This window comes from Pseudopodoces humilis, chromosome 3, assembly GCF_049639895.1.
Source record: "Pseudopodoces humilis isolate 2021_Gansu_Grassland_sample_001 chromosome 3, ASM4963989v1, whole genome shotgun sequence".
Lineage (NCBI taxonomy): Eukaryota > Metazoa > Chordata > Aves > Passeriformes > Paridae > Pseudopodoces > Pseudopodoces humilis.
Window position 1 is genome coordinate 96,352,985 of NC_142202.1, and position 14,015 is coordinate 96,366,999.

The window sequence follows — 14,015 nt, forward strand, 5'->3', positions numbered from 1 at the left end:
CATCCATGAAAAAAAAATTAACCTTGACCTGAGGAGCTAAAAGTGACAAAAGATCAATTGAATAGTACTGCCCTTGACATAACAAGTGTCCATTTATAAGCACAGACACTTAGCTAAACGATTATACAGAATCATTCCAAGTTTTCTATATTCTGTGATATGGCATAAACAGACAAAAATCTATTCCAATGACACTTCTTTATATATGTTCCTGAATAAGATGTTTTTAACAGTAAGTGAAATTATCTGAGTAAACTGTATATTAGTAAATTAAACTAACATTGAGAATTCAAAGGAGAACATAGTAAATAGAGAACTTATATTATGCTCCTATAATCAAGAGTTGTAAATTAAATAAAGGGCTGCATGGTATTAACCAACATGAGTTACTACACCATCATCTGAATTCAGTAACCTTTGGCTTTACTGACCATCAATTTTTCCACTTGTAGACATTCAGCAAATCAGCACTGTTTTATTGTAGATTACTGACTATAAAAGCAGTAGGACAGTAAAGAGAATTCTAGAACAAAGAAAACATTTACCCACTAGCAACAGATACCAAAATACTACTTTTAACCACTCTTATTTAAGGCAGTGGTAGACTATTCATTTCCCCCACCTACCTTATAGGCAACAAGATACTTCTGAAGGAATAGTTAAAAGATTAGCAAATTCTAGGCTAGGGAATGTTGCTATTTGCACTGTATTCAAGTATAATGTGTTTTGTCAAAAGAAAATTTCTTACCACAGCTTTGGCTGAACTTTCCTGCAAATCCCACAGTAATATGTTGTTATCAGCCAGTGAAATAATCTTTTTACCATCTCCCATTGGTTCCCACATAACACTGTAAAACAGAAAGAGAAAAACAAAATAAAACAACTCAGCATTAAAATCCATCAGAATTTGAACTAGAAAGCCGGTTTAATTCTGTGGATCTGATCTATATCAAAACATGTTAAACCATATTCCTTCTGGTTTCCTCTAGATGAAATCCATCACATATTTTAAGTCCAAAATCTGCCATTAACTAGCAATTTGTAGCAGTCATTCTGCATACGCACACAGGAACACAACCAGAGATCTTGATGTACACTAATTTTAGAAGGCTTTAGATCAAAACCTCGGAGTTGTTCATATGGAGTGTTATGCATCCTTTTTGAAGGTGCACCAAAAATCACAAGCATTAGTTTTGATGCAAACTTTTTTCCAATTCTGCAGCTGTCATCATGATTTAATAAGCATATGCTTTTAACCTGTGATATACTTTATGAAATACAGGCAGGAATACAAGAAATCAGTCCTCCTCTCTTATTCTGTCTATGAAAAGCAGCATATTTAAGCCAGTCAGTATGGGTAGCTCAGCTAAGTATATGCACTCCAATCTTAATAAACTTGCTTGAGGTTACAGTAAGATTGAAAGAATACTTGTCATTTTATGAGAATAGGCTTCTATTTCTGTAATTTTGTAACACCTTTGTAACCAAGTTTTGCAACCTCCCAATAATCTTACAGCAACAATAGACCTGAAGGTATAGATCACAACTTTAGTATCAACACGTTAATGGAGAAACGTCTTTCAATTTTAAGACTGAAAATTCAGCTATCTGAGAGCATTGGATACATTGTTTTCATCTTCAGTGCCTATTTGAAGTCCCACCACTTGAAGTTTATCAGAAGTCCATGACTAGACATAAGTTTTCTAGTTTGTTTTGCATTTTGGGTGAATCAATTCAGTAATTGATTGGTTGGATGGTTGGAGACTGAAATGTTATAATTTACGGCCTAAACATCTTCATGAAAGACTTTTGCCTATTACAGCAAAACTGTATAAAAGCTGCAGAGAAAACCACCCAAACCCTGAATGGGCCCTTGGACTGCACGCTGATGGAGATAAAATAAAGTGACTCAGGTCTGGGCTATGGGGGGAAGAACACATTCACAGAGGGATCAAACACAGCATTTTCGGGGTGGAGACACAGCCCCAGGGCTATTGGCTGCCAGGCTCCAACAGACCTTCACAGACCCTCGCACCAAAGGGTGGGGGGAGAGAGGTTTTGGGTGTGTGGTGAAAAAACCTCTGGTGAGTGGCAGTGAATGCCCATTCTCCCATGGGCAGAGGAACTCAGCTGTGGGACCCCTTCACCCTGGGAAAGGTGAAAGGGGTGTCATGGCCCACCAAAAGGTCCTCTCAAGGGGGTCCCCAAACCCTGCACCAGAGCACTGCAACATGATGCAATAGATCCACAGTGCTGCAAGGGACAATGTCAAATTTGCCCTCCCCCAGGGAAGGCATGTGGCCGTTCCCACCTCAATATTACAAACATTTTTTAATCCATTGGATTCTGTACTTTGTGGTGGAAGTGGGCAGCAGGAGACCCTCACCACCAAGAAGACCAGATGAAGGGGAGCCACGAGATAACCACTGGAACCCTTGGAAGGCTGATATGTTTCTACCTCACCCCTGTTACTCTCTCCCTGTACCCCCACCCCTGCATACCTCTTATTTCTTTCTTTTCCCTTCCTGGTCCTTTCTTTCTTTTATCTTTCTAGTCCATCCTTTCTTTTCTCTTGTTCTCTCTTTGCCTCTTTTACTATTAAATAAAATATATCAAGTGTTTTGGCACCAACATCTAACCTCATTTGGTTTTAATCAAGTTTTGGGGTATATTTCACACCTTTCTGGGTTTGATCCATTTTATTCATAGACTTAGTTTTCCTTGCCCTTCTGTGTTAATTCAGATTGTAACAGAAGGAATAGATGAAAGAAGGTTTCACAAATAGATGCAGCCTTAGGCAGTCACTAGCAACCTTCCTAAGCCTGCACTGCACACTATGCATGCTTCTATTCTATCCCAGAATTTGCTTTACTCCTATATTCCTAAAACACCGGATATAATCTGGCTGGCCCCAGATCCAAGTGATTGACCTTCATCTAATCTTATGCTATAAAACACAAGGAAAAAAATAGGGAGTTGCAGGTAACAGAAAGAAGTGACAGAGTATCTTTTTTCAAGCCATTAATACAACAAAACTCAATTACTCTTAGCTGATACCTTCCTCTCAAATTACTCTTGCTCCTTGTGTAAACAGTTTCATCATTTTTACTAGGCACTTTTACTAAAACAAGTATCAGCTATACAAGGCAAATGACTGCACCTGTTTAACGTTTTGTAAAGAAAAATCTGGAGCTATAACTAAAAGGGTCCATTGGCTAACTCCTTACCCACTGAACTCTTCCCTACGGCAACACAGCAGAATAAAGAAAGGACTAGCTTCTGCACCTGTCTTCTGCTGGAAGCATGACTTGCATCCTTACTGTGTTGTCAATCCATGAAAATTACCCACCTATAAAAGCCCATTTGTAATGAGTTTTCTTGCATTTGGACAAAATGACTACATTTAGCACATTAAGCTGCCATCATGTTTTTAAATGTCTTTTAACAAGAACATTGTACTAGAACAATTCTATGATTTATTTTAAATTTGGCTGTTTTGTCTGTAGTATTGCCAATCTTATTTATCAACTTTTATTTAGTAACTTTTGAAAAGTTTGTTTTGAAAAGTTGTATAGTACAACTTGGAAGAAACTTAGAAGCGACTGAAAATGAGTTTTGGTAACAAAAGTGATGACATGCAGTTTCCATTACATGTTCAACTACATTTTGCCCATAACAACGCGGAGAAACCAACTGGCACTGCAATGTGTATTTCAGAATTTCATGTAGTTGTGCTGCGCAGATACATCAATTAGATCCTTCAAATAGATGAAAATATTTTATGAAAACAGGATTAGGATATAGACAGGATAATGAAAATTAATGCACTATAACCTGCATGTGATCACAATTTAGCTTCCACTATCCAGTTTTCCAAAGTGATATTGAAAGATATCAAGACCACCACATGGCTGAATAGGTACCTAAGAAATCTTCAAGTTGATTCTGATCACATTTGTTTAAGTCCATCATTTTACTTATATATTGCTGAAAATATAACTGGTATTTGGCGTTGATCGACATAGATATATTTTTAATTACAGACAGTGAAATCTGGTTTGACCACTTAACCCTTTAAGAGCCCTTTAAGTCAGAGATCAGTATTTTTTATGCCTGTTGATATATCTGCACCTTTCCTACACAAATCACTCAATTTTTAGTTGCAAAAGCTACATGGAAAACAATTTATTTGATGTTTTCAAAGGTAGGAAGAAATTTCACATCTTCTAGCATCACTGAACTTCAAGATAAAAGAATTTTTACAGCTGAATACAGTGTGCTAATTAGAGCCAATTATAACCAAGCTGATATACCATGCAATGAAAAGGTCTCTCCAACATTCACTCTATCCTTGTGAGATGCCCATTTTACCTGTATTTCATTTTTAGTTTATGGGTGTGGTGGTAGAGATCATTCATTCAGATTTTGTAATCTTAAGCAGAGGTTGCTCAAATCTCCATTTGTAACATGTTCAGCTATGTTCTGTACTCAGGACTGAATGTTAAACATGAAATACTATGGAGGAGGGCAGGAAATATTGGTGAGTGAAAAGAAAAAGTTACTTTTGAAGCAAGATAAAAATTTCAGAGAAACTTAAGTTTACATTTAGAACAGTTTTCAGCCTAGCAGAGGTGGTGATAATGTCTAAAAAGGAAAATAAATAAACCAGGCAGTACCATTTTCCTCAGTGTGCCAACAGTTGCTGACACTTAGAGTTTTCATAAATGGACAAGACAGTCATCAAATTCACAGTTGCCACTCAGAAACTGAGTGGCAACTTCAGGGCTGCTCTTTAAATAATCTATAAACAGAAGACAAGCAATTATACATGTTGCATTTTACCCTATTTTGTTATCATCTAACTCAGGATGCTTCAATTAAGCTTGCAGCTAGTAGTTTTTGGTATAAAGAATAAAATTAAATCCTACAGAGAACATTACCTTAGAAAAAAATAGGAGTATTTAAAATATTCACTCAAATGCACACATGAAAGGACCCCATTATCTTCTTCTATTCTGAAAAGATAGTTAACACCTTTATCAATAAACGAACTGAGCTTTTACAAATGTACAATTCAAAGTCCTCCATTATAGATTAAGGAGGAAAAAAGCAACACGCAAACACTTTCATCGACATGAACTGCAGTTAAGCCACAAGTGTTGGACAAAGCAAGCATTAACTGCTGCTTAACTGCAATTACAGAAGTGACAACCATTTATTTCTATAAATGGAAAAGTTTTGCTAGACTGAAAACTCTCATGCACTGAAAAATGGAAAATATACCCATGCATTTAGTAACTCAGCAGACTATCCTGCAGCTTCCATGTAGCCCACTAGAAAAATTCACATATTAAGAACTCAAATATTGTGCCTTCTTTGCATTAAAATGATTCCAATTTAAAGATGACTCTTGCCTATCACATAACCAGGACACTAATTCTAAGAGACAGGAGATCAAACCAAGTACAACCTGGAACCCACAGTTCTTGTTCCCTACCCAAGTGCTCTACAGAACAGCCACATTTCTGAATGAAATCAGTTCTGACCATTTTACAGTGTATTGAATTCTGCTGCAGGGAACAGAAGTTACACTTAATCTCAAAATTCTCATACAATGAGCAACATTTTACCAAATATATGCACTTAATCACAAATGTACAACGGTCAATATTTTTCATTGAATAGATATCCAAAGGACATTTCAAAACCCTGAATTTTTAACTACTATGTAAGCAAGTGTCAGCAGCAACATTGCCACATCTATACTCATCCCAGAATACTGTGCTGGAAAGAATTCTACTCTAAGGGATAAATACTCTAAATAATAAATGCTTAATGGGGTTTTGGAGAGCAAACTGGAGTCTGATACCAGGAAAACAGGGGCACCTGTTCAGTTAGTTCCTCATGAACATTTAAATTTTTCCTGCATAACTAATTTTTTCACAGTTCTGTAACACTATTTTTCTTTAACATTTTCCACTAACATTTTTAGCAATTCAGGAAGACTGAAAATAAAACTATTAGAATAAATAGAATTGTAGCATAATAGAAAGAAGTATCTATTTCACCTGCAAAATCAGTTGAGGCAGACTTCAACCCTCTCTTTTTTAGTGGTATGAATAACTTAAGTGACATTACAAACAGGAAGAAATCCCCTTTTAAAAATAGCGAGAACAGAAACTAGACTATGTTCAGATTGGATGGAGAAGTGAAATAGTACTCTACAAACCCTTTTTTTTTTTTTTTTCCTTGTAGGGTAACACAATTTCTGCACTATTTTATACATATCATGATTTATGAATCCAAACTAAACACAAACAACTGCAACGGCTCATAAAAACTAATTTTCATTCAAGCATATGGAATCTACATAACTTATCAGAAGTTATAAGTTAACTAAAGACATATAGTAAGTTCACAAAAATTAATAAATATTTTTCCCTTTCATATTTGCTTCAGTGTCAGATTTTAGTTGGTCTAAGTTTCCCTCTGTTTTACATGAGTAAAGTCATATAAATTCTGATTAAAAGCTAACATAATAAACAGGGCATATAATACAGAGTTCTATTACTTCAGTATCCAATTAATGAATTGCATTTATTCTCTAGAAAAAGTGATTACATTGAAGAGCTTAAAGTTCTAAAATTGCACAATACTAACCACTCAAAATTACCACAAACATTCAAGGGAATGAAAATGAAAAAAATAATGCTCTAAATTACTCTGCTGGTTTGAGACATATTTTAGAGGATGGCAAAAGTGGAAAAGGAGAGAGAAAATGTAAGAAAGACAACTAATGGTTGAACACTGAACATTTGGATTTATATATAATAGATGATTTTATTTACAATAAAGAAATATAAAAGATTCAAGAGAAGAAAATCCCATGAAGAATTCAGGATTACATGGAATTATGAAGAGAGCAGGGACATAAATACAGTTTAAATTTTTAATTCAATTTTTAATTCAATTTCAATTTAGAATGGATCAGAATACAAAGGGCATTATCAGTACAGATAAGCAGCTGTTAAAATACATTCCCAGTGAAACTACAACTTGTCACTTAGCAAGTAAAAAAAAACTGTCTCTTTACTTACTGTAGCATCAGAAGTAGCTGATGGAATATGTAGAATGAATCAAGTGTGGTAGAATTATTCTTAAATGCTGACAATTTCACACAGCTCTGAAATTTTGTGCATCATGTGAAGATACAATTAGTATCTGCTGGGCAGCTGTTACAAAACCCTTGCCCCCCAGGAAATACAAAGTTCAGTTTATACACCAGAATATGCAGCTGACAGTCCTGACACTCTCAAAGAAACCTCTATACAAATATCAGAGGGAGCTCTGTCCTCACAATCATATTTCTGGTACTGTGACATATGAAGTGTTAACATTAAAAAACTTATTACTGCATTTATTACATGTTTTTGCAATAAAACATATCTAAAAGCTACTGTACCACATATTCAAGACCATACAATCCTTCTAAAAGTATTGTTACTTTCAGGTTTATATTCATTAGCTACAGACTATTAAATTGTTTTAGACTTTTTTTTAATGAAACCCTAGGGCAGAACTTTTACACATTTATCCTGAAGCCTATAGAGGAGTACTGTAGAAGAAGTAACATTACCAACATAGTGAAGGAAAAAGAAGTGATACCTGAATAATGCATGCAAGTGTTAGAGCCCTAAAAAAACGCCGTTTTCACTTTTCTCTCGAGTTTCAGATTCTCCTACTTCTTGGATTTTTTACTTGAAAATGTTTTGGAGTGGCTTGTCTTCTGACGGATATTTTTTTTTTTTTTTTTAATAAATTTAATGGCCAAAAACGTAAGTAAAACGCTACTAGATTTCAGTAATCTGTCTTCAGGGTATCAATTACAAATGAGCCTAACTTTGATCAGGTGACTGTGTGCATTAATGGAATGAACATGATAAAACTGAAAGCAATAAAATGTTATGTATAGATTCTTCTTCATCTTAAATTAATTAAATCTCTACTCAATTGAAAGGACTGTAAGAGCAAATTTTGTACTTCTGTAAAAAGCCAGCCTTAATGAGGTTGATTTGTACTGTGTATGGCCAAGGAAGAGACGATGCTTCTCTGCACTCTATTTAGAGACCTTCAATGAAATACCAAATAAAACCTAAGTATTTAAAATCTGTGGGAATAGCTCATTTATAATAACTTTCTCCTTTGTGAGTTCAAAGTTCTAATTTAATATTTTAGTGATAAACATCCTGGAGTTCTGAAACATCTGTGACTCTGAAAAATTTGTAATTTTTCTTCCTCCCTACATTGTCTTAGATGTGGTAATATTTGCATGTTCATATCTAGAATTGATTGAGTGGGATACACCAAAAAAAAAACCTGAGCTAGTAGAGAAGCCTAATGAAGTAATCTGTCATTATTCCTAACATATTCATCCCTTTCAAACAAACTTTTAGCAGCTCTTGTTTTCTATATAAAACATGAATTCTTCATTCCTCACCTGAGAACTGAGCCTCCACTTATATTGTCTCTGTAACCTCCATTCATTTTCCCTTTACAGTTGTATTTCACTGTTCATCTAACACTTTCCCCTTACTTATTTTCATTTTATTCCACATTTACTCCATAGATCACAATCTAACTTACTTCACCTGTTCCCCTCTCTTTTGAAACACATAGCTTAGTACTGAACAGGATCTACCCTATTTTATACATGCAACCTTTGGAAAGCAAAAAGTAGGATGTTAAACATTGAGAGGCAAGCCTGCCTCCAGCAGATGGAAGAGAATCTCCACTGTGTTACAAATTCAAGATCTCAGAGATTATACTTTCTCTTATGGCTTGTAGTATCTCCCTTCTCCAAGGACTATTCTGTCAAGTCTACCAAAAAAGTCTGCAGCAAAACTGAGAGAGAAGTAGAACAGTAGGTTACTGCTCTAAATACTAAAATACAAGTCTTCAGGGGTTTAACAGACAAGAATTCAGGGGATTCCTCCAATCTGCACTCAGAGGAATAATCAAAATCTCATTAACTGCTGTCCCGTTTCTGTGGGCTCTCCTATGCAGACACAACCTGGGACCGCTTCTTACAAGATACCCAGTGGAAAGTTCCTTTAACTGAATCTTACAACATTGCATAGATCAACATACTTACTGTTATGTGGGCTTAACTCTGTGTGAATATATTTACTTATCTACAGAAAGACTTTATTGAAGAGGCTTTTTTCCTTTCTAAACACACAAATTTCTGTATCTGGGGTTTACCACACTGAAAGTAATTCACTCAGGATTTTTGCTGAAATCTTTCCATTTTGGCTTATATGAGGAACAGCAGGCAGAGGATGAAGAAATCTTAGGCTAGAATCAAACAGAACAATTAACAAGCCTATTTGTTGGCCTAATTTAAGCATCTGTTTAATTTTCTGAACTCTCTTTATGCCATACAAGAGTTTCAGTAAAAATGATGAGTCCCAAATTCAAAGCTTGGAGTCAGTAAACAATCTCAGTAACTAAAAATGAATGGGGTATGCTTCATTTTTAAACACAGTACCTCATGCAATCCAGATAAAATGGAACCGTAGAAAAGCAAATTTCTTTTTCACTTGCCTGTTATGTCTTGGAGATTAGATTTTTGCCAAAGGTTTTGTCAAGACTAGAAAATTATTTCAATAACTTGAGTGGGAGGAGCACAGTGTTCAGTCACACACCAGCAAAGTTTAAGATTTTAGTCACAATCGATTGAAAACACTTTTGATCTTGGTTCACAAAAGAGAACTGGTATTAAATATGTCTTTGCTGGTTTTTAGTAAGAAATTTCAGAGACATTGGAGCACAGCATTCCATAAAGGAGATGAGATAAAGGTAAAAAAATGCAGAATCAGGTCTTATCATCAGTACAGAGTTGAACAGAACCAACACCTGACACACCAGACCTGGAAAAAATCCTTCCCTTGTGTTTCCTAGTGCATGATACTAGAAACAGAAAATTCTGTGAGGTAATTTTTCAGCTACCAGGCTTACCTTGAATAAAGGATGATAAGGAACAAAGCAGAGCAGGGTAAACATGAGAAAAACTACAAGCAAATAAAGCCCTGAGGAGGGCAGTAGATGCCAGAGTACATGACCAGTTGCATGTTCAAGATAGTTTTGCTTTTCTTCCTGATTTACAATTAAAACTCAATTACTTATGATCTGCAACCAGATCCATAAATCTCATGAAGCATCTGTGCTACGGATACCAAGACTTACAAAAAATATCTTCCAGATATCTTTCTGATATCTTCTCAGAGCTGCTCTCTGGAGTCCCTGTCACAAAGGTTGACACCAGCATTACACTCTGCATCTTTAACTGTACAGGCATCTCTGCCCACTCTTCCAGGCCCAGCACATAAGGACAGAAGTCCATCTTTTATTTATTTTTTTTAGCATGTATTCTGACTAATACTATTCAAAATTAACTTAAAAAATGAAGCCCATATCCAACCATTTATGGCTGCATTCACACTGCTCAACTGCATGCTGTGGATTAAACAACCTCCTTAAAGTGCACATGGTCACACTAACTCAGGTCCAGTGTTCAGCCTGTGGTTTTCCTGGCAAAATGGAAAGGGTATGCATGCTCTAGTGGCAAGGCAAATACAGATCCTTCTTACTGCAAGTATATGGTGCCAGATCACCACTGATCTCATAGTGATTGTGTACACTAGAATGGTGGTCTTACATTGTGGTTTGAAAAGTATTTACACTTTGCATTGAAGAAAACTGCTTTTCTGATTTATATTTGGTTTCAGCTACTGAACCCGTAGTGTCTAAATAGCTTCATGTTTTTCAAAACACCTAAGAAGTGCAATACAAAGATTGCTAGTTGTAGCCAACACACCAGTAAGTGGGGTGTGGTCTCTGACACATTTAGCACAAAAGGCCTAATTTACTCATTTGTGAGCTGTGTCCAATGAGTGAGACAGGAATAGAAAAGTCTACTCTAAAACAAAATCCTCTAACTCAGCTGTGCTTGCCTTAGATGATGTGAGGAATACGAATGCCAAGCATTCTGTTTACACCTTTTATCTCTCTGTAACACAGGACATTTTCAAATCTCTATGCATATATATACATATGCACATAGATAATGGGCATTAAATAGTAGCAGATATTTGTAAGCACTAAGTACTGAACAAAATCAGATAGCAGATGACTGAAAACTGTGCATGAGCTTGTTATAAACTGTTATTAGAGGAAAAGAAATTATTCTGAGCATTCATATAATTTGCATCCTGATAAAAAGCAGTGATGTGCCTCCTATTCCCCCTTTAGTTATCCAGCTACTATACAAAGCTCTGGCATTCCAACATCAGATAGAAACCAATTATGGAAAATTATAAGACAAAAAACATAAAACTTAAAAGGGTAAAAGATAAAGATTAAAACAAACAAAATCTCTCCAATATAGCTGGGAATATTAAATATCAAAAATGATCAACAATAAAAATTGAATTAAAATAATAAAATAATTACAAGGTATGTAATTATCAAAGTATGTAGCAAAGAATTAAAGGATACTACTATGAAGAAATTTAACACTCAGAAAACCCATATCTTAGAAAAAAGTCATCTATACATTTTTGAATGCACTGATATGTCTTATCTTTTAAAGAATCACCTAATAAATATTACCTTCAATTTACCCTTTTTCTTTGGTTAAAATTTAATCTGCAATACTCAAACTAGAAATCTGTGGCTAGAAATGGATATTTAAAACTTAAGATATGCCCTGCATCTGGTCAGGAAGCAGTGAGAGCATATCATATACACACATCCATAAGCACCAAACTTGAGAACACACAATGAACAAATTTAACTTTCTTTTAAATAACAGAAAGGGAAACAAACCTCTGTAATAACCTCTGCTATATCGCAGCTCTCCTTGTCTTAACTTATACAACAGATAAAGAGTAGTTACACAGGCACCATATAACATAATGAATTCTTATCCTTATGAAACAATAAATTACTCACACTAAATTACTAAATCAGTTGAGTGAAGACTAGAAAAGAAAAACTTATGTGCAAGATCAAATTTATATTCCATTAAAAGACTCAAATTCTAAGTATTATACCTTAATGCAATAAAGGCTTTAGATGGGGGCAGGTGGGGAAAAACACTTTCAAACAGTACACAGGCTGTTACTCCATATGTGTTTGCAGGACTATAATAAATGTTTTTAACCTATGAAACATCTGGGACTAAAAATCCCATTTATACTTTTTTATTTTTTTTAAGATGGAATACTTTTAAAGTGCATAGCATAGCTTCTATAATATAAATCTGAACAAAACTAACAGCATGGGTCTATCCTTCAGGCTTTTTCTAGGAGTATAAAATATGCAGAATCCTACCAGGCCATATTGCCATGGGCTGTGTTGTCAAGGTGACAGAGTAGCTCCAGGGTTTGAGTGTTGCTTGATGAATCATCAGGGGATTCATGACTGCCTGATTCCAATTCCTTCGGCATCCTCCAAACAGCAGCACATGTCATGACTTTAGTGTCTGAAGCTAAGCAACAGAGAATAATGTCAACAGATCATTGTATGGGAGACGTATTTTGTACACACTGCAGCAACATTTACACAAATCTATAAGCAATGCACATCTGCTGTTTGAAATATTTAAAAATATAATACCAAGATGAATTCAAAGAATGCAGAATGTGGCTACAGACACAGACCTCAAGTTAGCAGTCAAGTTGCTGCAAAACTCCTAATTAGCACGATTTAATGTGTGTCTCTCTGAACAAAAGGAAAATTCAGTGCTCATGAAAACTCTTTGAGACACACATTTTCCAAGTTTCATTCCCCATACTAATGCTAATGAAAATGACCCACAAGTTACACTGCTTGATTCCTAAACAGTAAAGATACAGACATCATTTAAACATTTTCTTTTAACAGCTACCTTCAGTTTAATCCAGAGAATTGTCTCACATCCTTTACTACCAGTAACTGTTTATTGCAAAATTATGTTTCCCATGTAAGTACATGCCTCTAACCCCAGCAAATAAAAACGGCTTCCAAAAAAATATAAACTGAACTAACATGCATATAGCCAAGTATTACAAGTTATGAAGAACAAGACAACTGTAGATTGAGGAGAAAATACCATACGGTCTGTGCGCATATGGCATTGCCCATCACCCAATATAGCAATTTGTAGCAGTGCAGAATGGGAGGAGACCAGAGCAGCAGCACATATGTTGATGCTGTTCTAGCCACTGGTCCCGGGTTCACTGAAAGCGAACGGGTTGGTGTGATCCACTCCAGCAGAAACAAAGGAACCAGTCACAGCCACGGTAAGCAAAAGCAGGGGAGTGAACGCCGGCTGCGAAATGAGCTAAATGAGAAGTCCAGAGGATAAGTAGCAAGGAAAGATACATTTTCTGTTCTGAGATAATTTTAGAGGCCTCTATCTGAAAGTACATTTTAGCTGATTTCAGTCAAGAGCATCTGATTATAGAGCCGTGAGCAATTGTGACCAGCTTCATCAGTGGAAAGGAAAACGGCAGTAACTGTAAGGAGAGTGTTTTCAAGAGGAGGGAAAGACACGGAAAAGGCCTTCTCAGGCTAAAATAGTAGCAATGGAGAAAAAACCAGGTATTACAAATATCACCAATCTGGATACTCTATATAGAAAAAAAGGCACCCAAACAACACGGAATAGGACGAAGAGTATCTTATATAGATATATAGTAAGTCCTGAATACAAGAGTGTTTAAAATGCAGACATATTAAATAAAAGAAAAAAAAAAAAGAGATAGTTAGGTCAAACCTGTAGGAAAAAAAGGGGAAAAAAGGCCATTTCTGTGACAGGAAAGGGGTAGGAGGAGGACTTTATATGAATTCAGAACACACAATCACTAGATATTTGAGTCAAATACAGTAAAAAGAGACCATACATCTAGAGATGATAGAAAATCCCTTATTTATTAACATTTAATTGAACTTGTGCTAATTGTAGAGCATGC

The 14,015-nt window shown here is 35.6% G+C and overlaps 1 protein-coding gene across 2 annotated transcripts in view; it reads right to left on the reverse strand.

Annotated features, from left to right (window-relative positions):
* The window catches only part of EIPR1 (EARP complex and GARP complex interacting protein 1), a 76,582-nt gene that overhangs the window by 25,992 nt on the left and 36,575 nt on the right, over positions 1-14,015 (reverse strand). For both annotated transcript variants that reach the window (XM_005521892.3, XM_088053746.1), the window contains exons 4-5: positions 12,394-12,550; positions 749-848 (exon numbers count right to left, since the gene is read on the reverse strand). In XM_005521892.3, coding sequence (XP_005521949.1) covers positions 749-848; positions 12,394-12,550 — 257 coding nt within the window. The remainder of the gene's footprint in view (positions 1-748; positions 849-12,393; positions 12,551-14,015) is intronic.